The following is a 14877-nucleotide window of genomic DNA, read 5'->3' on the forward strand; positions in this document are numbered from 1 at the left end:
CTACCAGGAGAGCTCCGGGTCGCAGAAGCAGCAGGAGTTGTCACCCGTCCCCCTGTCACTGACTTTAGAGAAGAGGCATGGCAACACCAGGCTCGATTCCTAGCCACGCGCACTCCACAATCACCAAATCCACCGACGCCATTGGAGCCCGGGCAAATGGTGTATGCCCGGTGTCACCACTTGTCGTCTAGCAGCAAGCGCTACTGCACAGGTCTGAGCCCCAAATGGGCCGCCCCCCGGGAGGTACTGCGACGTCTAGGGCCCACTTCTTACTTGATCCGACTCCCGAATGGTAGGTCGACAAAGATCCACCGGGATGATTTGCGTCTCGTCCCACCCACAGGCGCCCCAACTGTCCCAGCGGGGGACAGGGACAGTGGAAATGACCAGCATACATCCACTGCTCACCCCACGTCCCCAGCTGCTCAACACCCAAGCACTTCTTGTCCCACATCCCCATCAGACCAACACCCAACAACCATTCGTCCCACATCACCATCAGATCAACACTTAACTACTCCTTGTCCCACGTCCCCATCAGCTCAACACCTAAGCACCATTCGTACCGCGTCCCCATCAGACCAACACCCATCTACTGCTCACCCCGTGCTCCGTTCGAGCGGCGCAACTTTACGCGAGCTCGAGAGCCTGATGGATCGGCTGGACCCAGAGGGATTGTCCGTAGAACTTTACGATGGGGACGACCCAACCCTGCTCAACCTCGTGTCGCATCCGCAGATCACATTCCCTGATGGAATAGACGACGACTCCCGATCCAGTTCACCAGGATGGCCCGGATGGGATCAACCACGCTGGCCATTGGACGCGAGCCATGGCAGTTCAATGTTCAGGATGAACATGGAGGAGCCAGAGCAATCCGAAACCGGACCATCTCAGGAAGGACGTCCATGCAACACGCGGCAAGTATTGGTGGAACAGGGCAGCGAGAACAGCCCCAGGACAACGGCAGTTACACTCAGCGGCCTAACGGGAGACAGGGAGAAAGTCGAACCGCAACGGGAGAGTCAAGGGGAGTCCAGCATCCCGGAGGAAGCCAGACACGAGGGACTGAGGCGCTCTACCCGAGTCCGTGTAGCCCCACGACACCTGGTGGACTACGAATGGGAAAACCCACATGAGAAGATCAACCGAGCGCCACACCCCGATGCACCACGCCTTCATGTAATGACCCTCCTCCCTTTGGATGCCCGGTCCATTCTCCCCATCATTGACAGCCAAACCCCGAGCAGAGAACCCTCCAGATACATTCCGAACATTGGTGGGGAACAGGCCCCAAGGCAATGCGTGTGACATGGGGCTTCGAGGGGCATAACGGCCTCAGTGAAGGGGGGGCATTTGACGTCGTTCCAAGTGCTCCCTTCGCTCGCACAGGTCGTTATGTTCCCTCGTCGCCTCACTAGGGTGGGGGGGGGGGTAGTTCGCAGCTTGAGGAGTCCTGCTGCGCTTGGGACGTTTTTGCGGGAAGCGGGCTCCGGGTGACGCGCAGCGATGCGGAATGCAGGCAGTCGAGCTTCAGACCTGGACCAGGCAAGTTGTGTGTCGCGCCCGCAAGTGAACAGTTCCGCCGGGAACTGAGCAGCTCTACCCTCACCGGACCACCACCTCTACCGATCCAGCTCCCTGCCAGCCACGTGGCGACGTCACGACCCCGAGGATCTCCGCTCTACCTGTGAACTGGCCCACAGGGTCTAAACTTAGGCTAGTTGGCGCCCTCAGCAGCGGCAACATCGTAGCAGGGACCGGTAGGGCGACAGTGTGTATTGCAGTTCTCTCATTCTCATTACTAAAATTCACCATACTTAGCTGCCTGATTAAGTACGAATACAAATTTTAAAAGTTTTCATGTACCGTATTTACCTGTGTAGGATTTTATGCAGATATTTTGTTTAATAAAATGTACTGCAACCCATATGTGAAAATTTCCATTTCAGGTAAAAAAAAAATTAACATTGCACTGTTGTGGTTGACAATGTGCTTAAATAACTAGCCTGTGTTGGTTATTAATAAAATCTCGGCGCTGAGTGTACAGCATCATGAGCTGTGCAGTTAAGCTACGCCTACTGTCGGGCGGCTACCGGCTGTCTACCGCTGGGCTGCGTCGCTCAGCAAGAGGAGGAATCAAAAAATAAACCAGTCAGAGAGAGAAATAAAGAAAGAGGGGAAGGGAGGGAGTGCGTGTGTGGTGGCCACGAAGCAGTGAATACGGTTCTCCCTCCCTCTCTCTCTCGTCATCGTGGTGAACTGGCATCGTACACAATTATCACGTCTATTACGACAGGTTTTTGTGACACAACTGGGTCCAAACATTGTTTTCGCGTGAGATTTCATACGTTTTCTGCTACAGCATTTTATTCATAACAAAACTGCTGTAAAGGGTGTGCTTGATTTTACTTAAGAAACTGACCAAAAAACTGACAAGGAAATAGCCTGTGGTCTTTTCTCTGTTGGGGAAGATGGGAAGGGAAACATGGGTATAAAAAATAGCATTCTTTTCCTTTGTCTTTTTTGTTAGATAGTGCTCCTAATGAAGGGGAAGGGGGGGAGGAAAGACGAAGGACATCCAGTGCCGTTTCTTATGCCGCAGTAAGCTAAGACACAGACCATAAATACTGCACTTGCAATCTTCTGGAGTTACATGGCCTGACTTACATTCGAGCATTCGAGGGCGACCTTACAATGAAAATTTTAGATTTTTTTGCCCAACATATAGGTGCGACGGATAACGAAGAGGCGACCCTTCTTTGGGTAAATACGGTATGTTTAAACCCTAATACCTAGTATGAATATGTTATCAATTCCTATGTATGGAGTTAAGCCCGTTTTGACCAGCAAAATATTTTAAAAGCACATACATTTTGTGTTAGGTAATGAATGAATTATTGCTGGTCTTATGCTGTTAGTTTTTAACTAAGAACTAACATTACACTTATCTGGGATTTTTTTTTGTATGCAGTGTACCATAATTAGCAATGAGTAATTCAGCTTTTGTTAGAAATTGATTAAATTTTGTTTATGGGAAATGTCTTAGGCTGAATATGACATTTGATGCGTTGTGTAATGCTAACTGTTCACACTTGTAAAGCGAGATAACAATTAATGTTACTGCAGGCTTATCACTTATATGCCTTTTTTAAATTTCTTAATAAGGGAATATTGTGTTTCGACACCATCCGTGGCCAATATTAAATTTGTCATATAAGATTTTTAACTGTTATTTTAATCGGAGAGAGAAAAACACAAATATTCACAGTCACTACATCTACATGTCTGTTCAGTATTTGAATTATGTATCAACATGAACTACATGCTCAACATTTTCAAATAATTTTTCATGCAACAGACCTTTTCTGACAGTGTTATTTTCCAACTGTATTTTATTGGTTTATATACCTGTTTACAATAACTATATACATATTTTTTTTGTGATTTTGTTATGTTTTGTCCCTTTGGAGATTGAGACAAAGAAAAAACAGTTTCCTCACCGTGACATGGTTTGCAAACTGACCTCTGAGTGTGTGTTGCAGGACACTTGTAATGAGGCGAACGGCAAGCTGAGTGCTCTGCATGCCGAGATAGAGGCGGCTCGGCAGAAGATCAAAAACTGGGAGCAGGAGACGAAGGCCCTTGATGCGCTCGCTCTGGAGTTGCAGCAGAAGAAAGAAGCCGTATGTAAATTATTTGAGTATCTCTTCTCATAACTGTGCTGAACTAGGTCAGTGTTTGTGTGATATTTGAAAATTGTTATTTTATTTTCATGTTGTATGTACAGGTTGTAAAATCCCCCAGAGTTGAGTGAAAAAGGTAAGGGAACATAGGTTGTGAAACGAAAATGCATTAACTTTTGGGCTTGGCCTTTTCCCTTCATTAGCAAAAAATGTGAGCTGACTCATACTACCATTTCTGATATTATGATCTTGCCACATTACCTCTTCTTTCTTCCTCAACTTCGTATAGCCAGGGACAAGGTTATATGGTGGCGCGCTGGCCATTTTTGGCCTGCCACACTAACAAGAAAACATATTTCAACTGTTAAATGAATTAGTGTTTTTTTTTTAATTTGACTTTTTAATCATTAACGTTGAGAGCTGTATTATTGTTACTGACATAATGTAGGAAGGCTTGAAATTTGAGGGAAAGGTGGTGATCTTTATTTTTGACATAATAAAAGGGCAATATTCAAAATGGCCTAAGTTTTGAAATTTTTGTGTTTCATCCTGACTATCTAAAGGTTGGCCACCCTGCACCTGACATCCCAGTGGTTAGCTAGCCAAGTGGCTGTGAGATTGAGATGTGTGGTTGAGGTGGGGAAGTTGAAAGGGAAAGACTGCATTGACAGCATTGCAGTGCATATCTTTTCACAAATTTCTAGCACTTTTTCTGTGGTTAGCCAATTTTTATATTCTATATCATTGAAAATTATACCACTACCACATGTTGATTATCGATTTTCACACAAAAAGAACTAAAGAAGTTAAGCAACCAAATACCAGTACATATATGTTATTGTCTTACATTAGGTACAGTAAGTCCTCGGTTTACATCGGGGTTACGTTCCTGAACACCGTGACGTAAATAGAAACGACGCAAAATGAGCCATGTTTCATGCCACCGGCCGGCCACGGCCCAAGGTCGGCCGGAAGCGCTGGCATACAGACGTGACAACGGGCAATTTTATCAGCAAATGACAACCGACAGCGTGGGAAACAAGTCCAACTAGTACTTCTCAGCTTTATAGAATGGTTATTTAACCAGCTGCTTTATTACCTTTATTGATTGAAATATAAAAACAGATATATAGTACATACTGTACGTAAGAGCAGGAAGCGTCCCTCATGATGTATGATAAGATAAGGCGGTGAACGTGTAGCTTACGCTACATAGCATAAATTAACTACCGAAGGAAACAAAGAATTATAAACGAATTATATACGGTGTTTTGGTTAAAATAAAGATTTACGGTCATTGTAAATGACGTTATTGTGAATTGGCGACAACTTAAATTGAAACATGAGTACTCAAACATTAGTGACGTTAATCCGAAACGACGTAAATCGGTACGACGTAAATAGAGGACTTACTGTACTTCATACCAACTATTTAGTTGTGCAATTTTTTTATTTAGTAAAGTAGTTTGGTTTCCAGCACCATATTTTCAATCACAGATAAGTTTTTGATTTTCGCCAATCCAGTGCTGATATAAGTACATTTTTGATCTCAAATTTTTATGATTATTTAACTACGTAGCTCACTCTGAAGGCATTCTTTTTAATGTTCATTTACTGTATACAATGGATGGTTTATTCACATCCACTCGATGGCCACAGTTATATTTTTCTGGTACTCTGGAAAGGTTTTAGTTTTGAGAATCTTATATTTTAGTAAAGAAGTAAATTAAAAATTCAACACTGATTACCTCTTAAGTTTACTATTTCAATTGTTTTCATCATACCTATCTTGTTACTATTTCCCAAGATTGGGGATTTTAATGTGTTATTATATTAATAAAATTACAATAGCCATTATTGATTCTGGAAACTTAGTTTGTGAAAAAACCATTTAAAGGGTTGAATGTTTAAATGGACGGTCTCCGGGTAAAAGGTAACAAGTCAAGAATTCACTTTTTGCAGGAGAAACAAAAAACTCTTAGATAAAAATTGAATTTAAATACTTAAATTTTTTCTTGCATTATTCTTTTATTTACCAACATATTTACCAACATAGTTGCCAATGATTGAAAATGCATTACATATTCTAAGTATACTTAAGAGTTTATTGCTGGAATAAACTAAAAATCACCAAAATGTGACTTGTTACCTTTTACCCGGAGACCGTCCAAATGGCATCGTTATATTTTTTCATCTACAGTGCAGTATTTTATTTTTGACATTTGAGACCTAGATTTGGCTTCGAGGGGTATATTCGAGGTACTCTTCTGGGATTAGAATTCGTGATTCGGATTCGAGAAAACTGGGATTCGACCCATCACGGGCGTAGACAGTGTACTATTGCAGAGACTCGTCCCAGTATATCTCTGAGTGACGCGAGGAAACCACGGCAAACGGGAATGGGGATTGCCGAGCGGTAGTTGGAAACCCAGGTCCTCCGGAATGCTAGGACAAGTGCCGCGCCTGTAAAGGGTGCGTGTGTGTGTGTGTGTGTGCTGGTCGACACGGCTCGCTGCTCTGTGGGCGGCAGGAAGGAGGGGGCAAGCTGCAGGAGCTGGAGGCCGCCTTGAAGGCCAAGGAGAAGGTGGAGGCGCAGCTGGTGGCGAGGCAGAAGGGCCTCAAGGACAGCATCGCAGTCGAGGAGAAGAACAAGAAGCAGCTGCTCAAGGGTCTCAAAGAGGTACGAGGCGTGCAGCGTAGCCCTTAACAGTCGGATCAGCACATTTTATGGCTTCAGTGATGTCTCATTTTAAAGTAGTTTATTACGTAAGGATTTTTTTTAAAAACCCTACAAGAAATTTTACATTTAACACTTGTTACGTATGATGTGCCAAATGTCTGTGTTTTTTTTTTATTATTCAAGTACGTTGTTATGAAATTTCACTTAACTTGTGAAGATAGTTTTTGAACCTGCCTTTTATTTAGCTTACACTTTCCTGATAACTTAAAAAAAAAATTGCTCTGTAAGATAAAATACTGTTTATTAACAGTTAACATTAGCAGGGTCCTTATTTAGGCTCAAAAGTTCAACGCGGCAAGTTTTGCTTGGACCATTAGGTGTCGGAATTCTCAGTAAAGATGTTTTCTCATGTTATGAGCTTCCATGTTCCTGTATTTTGTGTATGAGCACACGGAAGCTATTTCGAATAATGCTGTGCTGGTAGTTCTAATGCAGATCGTTAGGGCCATGCAATTTTCGCGATCGCGAAAAAACGACGAAAAACGCGAAATATTCATTAAATCTGATTTTCCCACGAAATTCACCTTTTTTTTGACAATTCACGATAAAACACGCGAAAAACGCAAAAAATATTTATTAACTCCTTTGTTCAACACAACAGAGACAGTGCCAACTTGTATCACCTTACTACGAAAATAATATGCATTACGTTTTATAACTGTAAACACGGCAAGAAATTTCAACAATCCTTAAAAATCTGACGTGAGTAGAGTATTAAACTTGTATTCTCATAAATTCATGCGGTAAGGGATGTGGATTGGAATCCAAACGGTATTTTTTTCCCCGTAGCAACGTTACCAATTTATAATAATAATATTTTTTTTCTAACCTCAGATAACTTGTCGTATATATAAAGCTGTCGGAAAAAAATTAAATAGAACCATCCGTCAAAACGATCGTGATAATATATTTTATTAACAAAGTCACGCACCATCTTCTTTGTTGATACTGCAAATTAGACCAAAGAGTCACAGACTCTTTCTATGCATAGATGTGTCTATCCAGATGTAGAAAGCCGCTTACCCGAACAGTTCCGAAGTTTTCCGATCGCAAGTAAAAAAGCATCATAATTAAAGGATTAAAATATTTTTATTTTACGGTCATTAAGTATTTTAAATAACGTCAACCTAACCTAAGATAACGTTTAACTTCGGAAGTTTTCAGGTTGTGCTTGTAGTTTCTATTTGAACTGTAAGTTATCCATCCAATACAGCACAATGTTTTTAAAAGGCAATATCGCCACTATTCCAAAATGGCGCCGTTCTGGAAATGTTCAGTATTCACAATGAATGCAACACATTAGGTCCTGAAATTAAAAAAAAAATTTCTTGGAAGTAATTAATTGTTGGTTAGTTCAACATGCCAAAAATGTGTAAAGGAATTTAAAAGTGATGGCTTTTTTATTTTTGATGAAGGAAGTAAAATTATGATGTGCAAGTATTGCACAAGTATTGTGAGTGGCTGCGAAAAGACTTGATTCCTGTAACTGCAGTCTGATACTTCAGGCCAACCATTTCAAGCATACAACATTGTTGTACATTTTAAATAAATTATCAATATAAATATACCTATATATGTACATATATATTTTTAAAATTTATTGCAAGGTATATGCATTAAGTGGCTTGCATATAAATGCATTATATATTATATGCTAAGTTATTAGTTTTAATATGCTATTCTAAAGTTAATAAAGTGTATATATGCATATTTGTATAAGAAATTCAATGGAATAATAATTTTAAAAAATAATTTTATTTGCCGGTAATTTTTTTTGCTGATTTTTAACACCGCTTTTCAGTTTTTTTAACGAATTTTTATACCGCTTTTACCTGTTTATAATGACGAAATACCTCATTTTTATTCACCACTTTCAGGTGGCCCTACAGATCGTCCTCTACTTCAGACCCACTGAAACAAGCAGTCTCATTATCATGATTGTGCATAAACATCTAAGTTTGTAGCTAGAGAATAATTTAATTTTTTTTTTTAAATAAAATGTTTAACAGCTGAAGTTTTGAATTTTGTGTCAAAGAATTTTTTTCAAACTTCCAGTTGCCATTTAGTAATGATGGATTGATAAATTTTAGTTAGATTATCTCTAGTGATTTTGGTTTGTTGGAAACTATAAAATATAATAAAATGTTCCTCAGTTTTGTTAGAAAGTTGTCAATTATAGTGATATTAGGGTTCAGCTTTATTAACAAGATCTCAAAATGTGGACAAATGTTATTGTGTTTGGGGATTTGTTCACTTGTTAGTGCATGTGGAAGTGTTTGCATGCTGCACGGTACATTCCTGTGTGTCTCCGGTGTTTTGAAAATTTTCTGATGCATGTATGTTTTGCAGGATGAGAGTGTTCTGGCCGGCAAGAAGGCAGAGCTGGGGAAAGTGGGGGCGACGTTCGAGCGGATGAAGGAGGAGGAGCAGGCGGACCAGGAAGCCCTTGCAGCTGCGGAGCGCAAGTTCCAGGCCGTCAGCTCCGGACTGCTGACCAACGACGATGGCTTGGAGGCCACTCTGGAGGACCAGCTCATGAGTAACTGTCCCATGGTTGCGTAATGTCGCCGAACACGTTCCTTATTGCAACTAGCTTGTCCAGCTTGCGGTAGAGAGAGTTGTTTCATGATATTCTCTTGAAGTGTTTTACCTACACATGCGGTAAAATATTTTTAATACCGATGTTGGGTTTTTACAAAATACGTAAAAATTTATCGCAGGTCAAACGTCTTGCTTCCTGGGCTCCATAGTTCAATGTAAACGCTTTGCTCAGAACGGACTGGCAGAGCCATTTTGTAGGCAAAGACCTATGGAACCAAATAGTGGTGACTGTACGACCGGGTTACACATCAGCTGTTTTAAAAAAAAAACATTTGGTTTTTTCTAAGCTTACCACTACTCGTTGAGCACTGCATGGTCAATGTATACAGTGTTTTATCGCATAATCGTCGAACCATATTTTAGGCTGACACAATTGGGAAAAAAGAACTTCTCGCGTAAACGTTGCATGATGTTTTTGGTCCCACTAGTAGATGCCGATCGCTTTGTGTAGGTATCTTTTCCGTATAAAACAATGTATTTTAAAGTAGAAATCTAATATTTATTCGGTCAATACCACTTACTTAATAAATTAACGGAAAAATACGAAGTTGTTTGACGTGTAAATTTTCTTATAAAGACGTTTTTAAACGTTATTTCCTTTATCTGATCATCTGCGTCGCCGCGGTGTAGGTACACCGTATTTACTGCATAAAGTCCGCAGTAATTTGGTTACATTTCTGACAAAAAAAAATGGGGTGCGGACATTATGAGGTGAAGTCCGAAAAAAAAATTTTTTCCTCAAAATTTTACATTTTTTGTGTAGAGTAAAAAAATGGTTCTCTCATAATTAGTTTACTAGTACCCTGATTTTACGTATGCTCATGGTTATGCGGATTGCATTATTAAAATCACTGCTTCGTAAGATTGGCACCCTTCCCTCGGCACAGTTGAAAAATATTAACGGCGGCACACTACTTCGCAGAGCGCTGGTGACTGGCGACCCTCCGCAGCGGACGTGAGGAATGTGACAGGTGTCGAGATAATTGGGTGCTGGCGATTAGTGGAAGATGCCACTCTTTTTTTTTTCTTCTCTCACTCGCGTGTGCGCTCTTACGTTCAGAAGCCGCAGCCAGCCTACACAAAATAAATGCTTTGCGTAAAAAGATATTTCTTTTAATGTGTCATTGAGATGGTCACTAACGGGACGGGGCGGATGTCTAATGTCTGCATTAGCCGGCGCCGACGAGCCTCCCTCCCTGTCCCTTGCCCACTGTGTACAGTGAAACCTATTTAATAAAATACCGGTTATTTCAAAGTTCGCGTTTATTCGAACACTTTTAATTCCCCTTCAGACTGGGATAGCATATTTAATGTCAATCAATACGGATAATACGAAATATTCGTTATTATGTATTACGAAGTAACCTCACGTCCGCTCACGTAGTGTACTATTGTTTTATTATCGGATAAACCGAATGAAATTTTAGAACAAATATCGCACACTTCAATCACGTGCACGCAGCTTCACTATAATTCTGTTAAAGGCAAATAATTTGTACGGTAAATGGTCTACAGTCAAACCTCTATCTATCGAAATCGCATGTATCGATTGTCCGTGTTTATCGTATACTTTCTACGGTCCCGGAAAAATTGCCATACAACTAAGGTTAAAAAAGTCCGCTTGTACCGATGTTTGAATTATCGTTTTGTCCGCATTGATCGTACAAAATATGTGGTCCCGTCACTATAAATTATAATAGATGATCGTTTAACCATAAAGATTTTGCAGAAATAACCATTTCTTAGAAAGAAACCGTCATAAAAACAGTAACGATAGTATACTGTAGTAAAAATAAACTTAAATCTGCAGCCAAGTAATGGAGCACGTAAATATGAAGAAAAGACAAATGAACAACAACTTACGAAGAAATTGGATGATGTACCATAACTACAGTACAAACCCAATTGTTATCCTATGATTTACCATAAAAAGAACTAAAGATTCTTTGTCGATACCATAATTACTACAGAAGCACAATAGCTACCACATTTGCACTACAGTTACCGTAACAACCGAGATGTATATTTACCGTGACGGTAATGTATTTATTTATGACATATTAAAAATAAAGAACATTATTGAAAAATAGGATGTTAAATTTTTATATGTACGTTTGTCACATGTTGCGAAGAAATAATGCGATCTGAAAAAATGCAGTACTACTACGAAAAGTGAAAATGGTACTCGTGGATTTTTAGGTTATGGCAGTCTCTCTCGTTTTTCAGTAATATCGGCCGAAAATTAACAAGCGTATCGGAAGTCGGCAGAAATGCAGATTCAACTAAATATTGGCAAAATCGGCTTCTTCAGTACAGCTCTACATTTGATGACATGAGTAAACATATTTCAGACTTCAGGATATTGAAAAAGACTTTAATTTCCATGTAGATTTATTGTGCGTATGTTTTTTTTTTGCAAGTGTAAATTGAATTAAGTAAAATACTTCCATTTTTATTTATTTTTCAACTGATTTAACTTTAATGACAAGTAACTGATATATTTCTGACACTAATTTTGAGGTTGAAATATTTTTTAAAAATTCTTAGAGTGAAGTCCACTTCAGCATTATTTGTCTTGGAAAATGTTCTGGCTGCTAGTGATGTAGACACTGATGTCTTGTCTTCCTTCGACACAATTTGCAGTGCAGTAAAGGGCATTTATGCAACTAAAAAAGTGCAGAAAAAATCAATGAATTTTTCAAGCCTCTTTAATTCTCTATTTGACTAATTTTCGAGTAAAAAATCAATACTTGATTTTGTCGATTATTATTAATGTGAGCATATGCACCTGTTAATACAAACCTCGTTAATACAAACTGCAAAATTTTAGGTCCCTTCAGGTTTGTATTAAAGAGGTTTCACTGTATAAAAAAAGTTACCGGCAGACATCTGTGCATGCGAGTCCCCTCCTGCCCTGCTTTACTGAAGCGGGGGAAGGAGTGCAGAGCGTGGAAAAGGCTGAGCAGGAATTTTTAACAAAAACAAAGCAGAGCCTTGTCTTCCTGACATGTAAGAATGTATGTATGTCCATTCTGTTACAGCTGACGTTTTCTTTACGTTGCGTATCATATCTTACATGAAAACAAAATTAAACTCACTCAGCGACCGCTCCGGAGAAATGAACAACTCAAGGTCAAAGCATTGTTGACAGCGTCAACTGTGTCTTTCAGGGGTGGCCAAGGTTGCTTTGTCTGGTGCGGACTTTATGCGGTTTTTTAAAAGTATTTAAAAAGAAATGTGCGGACATTATGTGATTAAATACGGTAATCTAAATTTAATTTCGGTCATTACCACTTATTTATTTAATTAACAGAAATACAAAGTTGTCTGACGTGTAAATTTTCTTTTAAAGACTTTTTTAAACGGTATTTCCTTTATCTGATTGTCTGCGTTACTGCGGCGTACCGCTTATAAAAATGTTGCCAGCGCATCATTCATGTTTGGTTATGTTGCTTCCCGTATAGAGCGCGCGCACGTAGTCAAATATCGATTTACAATACATGTATATTTGCATTGCATGGTTTTCTTAGAATGAGTTATTTAGTGTAATTTAGTAAATTTAATTTATGAAAATCTTTTAACCAAAATGTGTTTTCTCTTGTATTGGATCAGAATCAGTGAATCAGCAACAGTTGTATTGGCATATCAGCAAAATTTTGTTAATCGGTACAACTCTTAACAAAACAATTAGTTTTAATGAAATAAAAGTTAGGGTTCCCTCATCTTTCATTTTCATAATGACTATATCCTAACGAATAGACATCTGTGATAGAAAATTTAAGACTACAGATACCAACCGCCCCCACCTTTTTTTTTTTTCCGTAAAAGTAAATTGTTTGGTTTATTACTTGATTCATATTTTAAGATTATTAAAAAAATTATGTTGTACATGGATGAACAAATAACTTAAATTCTAAGATTCTTTTTTGCTCTTTAGTTTATACAACAATGAAAGTTTTTTTAAAAACGTAATTTTACTATGTTTAATTTTGCATACTGTATATAGAAAATGGCCCTGTGAAATAAAAAAAAAATGTTTGTGATAAATTTTACGTGGGGCCTGGAAAAGCTCTGACCAGGTGTTTGTAGACACCCCTGTCGCACGGTCGCCCGCGTGTGCGCAGGCGCTCGGCAGGCGCTGACTCAGGCGGACACGGGGGCCAAGCAGGCGGCCATGCAGCTGCAGCACTGCGAGAGGGAGCTGAAGCAGAAGCGGCAGGAGATGAACCAGACGTCCAGCCAGTACAAGCGCGACGAGGAGCAGCTGCGGCTGAAGGAGCGCCAGCTACAGGCCTTGGAGGTCAGCCGCTGCGTCGCGTGTTCGCGAGCGGGAGCGCTTTTTGCACGGTCTCCCTGTTTCTTGCTCCCCTCGTGAAATACACTTAATTTTCCTCTGGTCTCAAGCAGGGGCGCAACAACAGGGCGGGGGGGGGGCATGGGTATTTTGCCCCCCCCCCCCCTCTGAAACCTTGCTGTGGGGGCAAACGGGGGGCAACAAAAGTGATGTGTAATAAATTTTTAGATAATAATAACACTGCTTAAATAGCATCCATTTTCCACTTTGAAATACAAATTTTCCCGGGGGAGGACCCCCGGACCCCGCTTCAATAGGGGGGATCGATGATTCTTTATAAAAAGGTATATTGCCCCCCTCCCCTTTGGAAATTTAGTTGTTGCGCCCCTGGTCTCACGGGATTTGAGATAGTGTGCCCGTGAATTTGCGGGAGGTAGTTATAATGTAGCTTCCACAAATGAACGTTTACCATGATCAAAATAGGCAGCTGGCGGGGGGAGAGTTTCGAGTGGCGATTACATTGTCACTGCCCCCCCCCCCCCCTCCCCTTCCACCCTTTTATCATGCATATCAAGCCAGGAGAAAGGGTAACGAGCGCAGCGTCATTTTGTTGGCCCATTTTGAGTTGGCTGTGAAAGGAGGGAACAGGTGCTGCCTCCCTCACCTCACGCAGCAAGCGAGACTTGGCGGTTATAGGTCACTGCATGCTTTAGCCAGGCGTATTTTTGAATGATGACCTGAACTGTTCGCGCCTGGGATTTAACGTAGATGATGTGCGGAGAGAGATAAGTGGTCCACGACGAAGGAATTTACATCAGCAATTGTGCATTGCACACGACCAAATTTTCTGGCTTTGCAAGGAAAGTATGACTGCGTCAAGTCCGTTTTCATTGGTCCACAATTAAGTGATTGGTGGTTGGTGTTTGTTGGTGTTTGCCAAGCCCGTTGGCACTGCATTAGAAAAGTCTCTGTGTACTGGAGAAGAGGCTGGTAGGTAAGTTGTATTGGAACTCGTTCTGGGCAGATGTGGTAATGATGCCAGATGCTCTTATGTAACAGAGAAGTGTGGACTGTTTTGCAGCTCTTCATGTGCTTTTTTACAGTAAACGCTCACATGCACTCCTATTAAATAAATATGGTGTGTAGTTACCATACACACAATAGCGGAAATAGTATTCTATCATTCTATGTAACAGTATTCAGAGTGTATCACTGTATAATGTAACTGCTCTAGTGGCAAAAGAATATTTTCAACCTGAGCTCATTCACATTTACAGTTACATGTCCATCCTATTTTTTTCCAAATTTGCTTTTACATGTAAATTTGGAAAAATGTTGTTCACAAAATAAATGTGCCCAAAAGTTTTACTTTTTTGCATATTGGTGCTATGTTATGCTGCTTGCTTTTAGGTAAGCAAGCATGTGGTAGAAGTCTGAAAATCATCTTTATTAATACTCTGTTATGAGAACCTTTTATTTCAGAGTCAATTAAATCAAATAACAGAATGTTCCTATCCCTAGTTCCCCCTCCGAAGTAGTTACAATTAATGAAATAC

General features: G+C 40.4%; 1 protein-coding gene across 1 annotated transcript in view; it reads left to right on the forward strand.

The window, feature by feature from the left end:
- LOC134530264 (structural maintenance of chromosomes protein 2) overlaps nucleotides 1-14877 on the forward strand; it is a 48665-nt gene that overhangs the window by 13369 nt on the left and 20419 nt on the right. The window contains exons 6-9 of the mRNA XM_063364958.1: nucleotides 3546-3686; nucleotides 6217-6366; nucleotides 8776-8965; nucleotides 13152-13327. Coding sequence (XP_063221028.1) covers nucleotides 3546-3686; nucleotides 6217-6366; nucleotides 8776-8965; nucleotides 13152-13327 — 657 coding nt within the window. The remainder of the gene's footprint in view (nucleotides 1-3545; nucleotides 3687-6216; nucleotides 6367-8775; nucleotides 8966-13151; nucleotides 13328-14877) is intronic.

This window comes from Bacillus rossius, chromosome 3 (assembly GCF_032445375.1).
Source record: "Bacillus rossius redtenbacheri isolate Brsri chromosome 3, Brsri_v3, whole genome shotgun sequence".
Lineage (NCBI taxonomy): Eukaryota > Metazoa > Arthropoda > Insecta > Phasmatodea > Bacillidae > Bacillus > Bacillus rossius.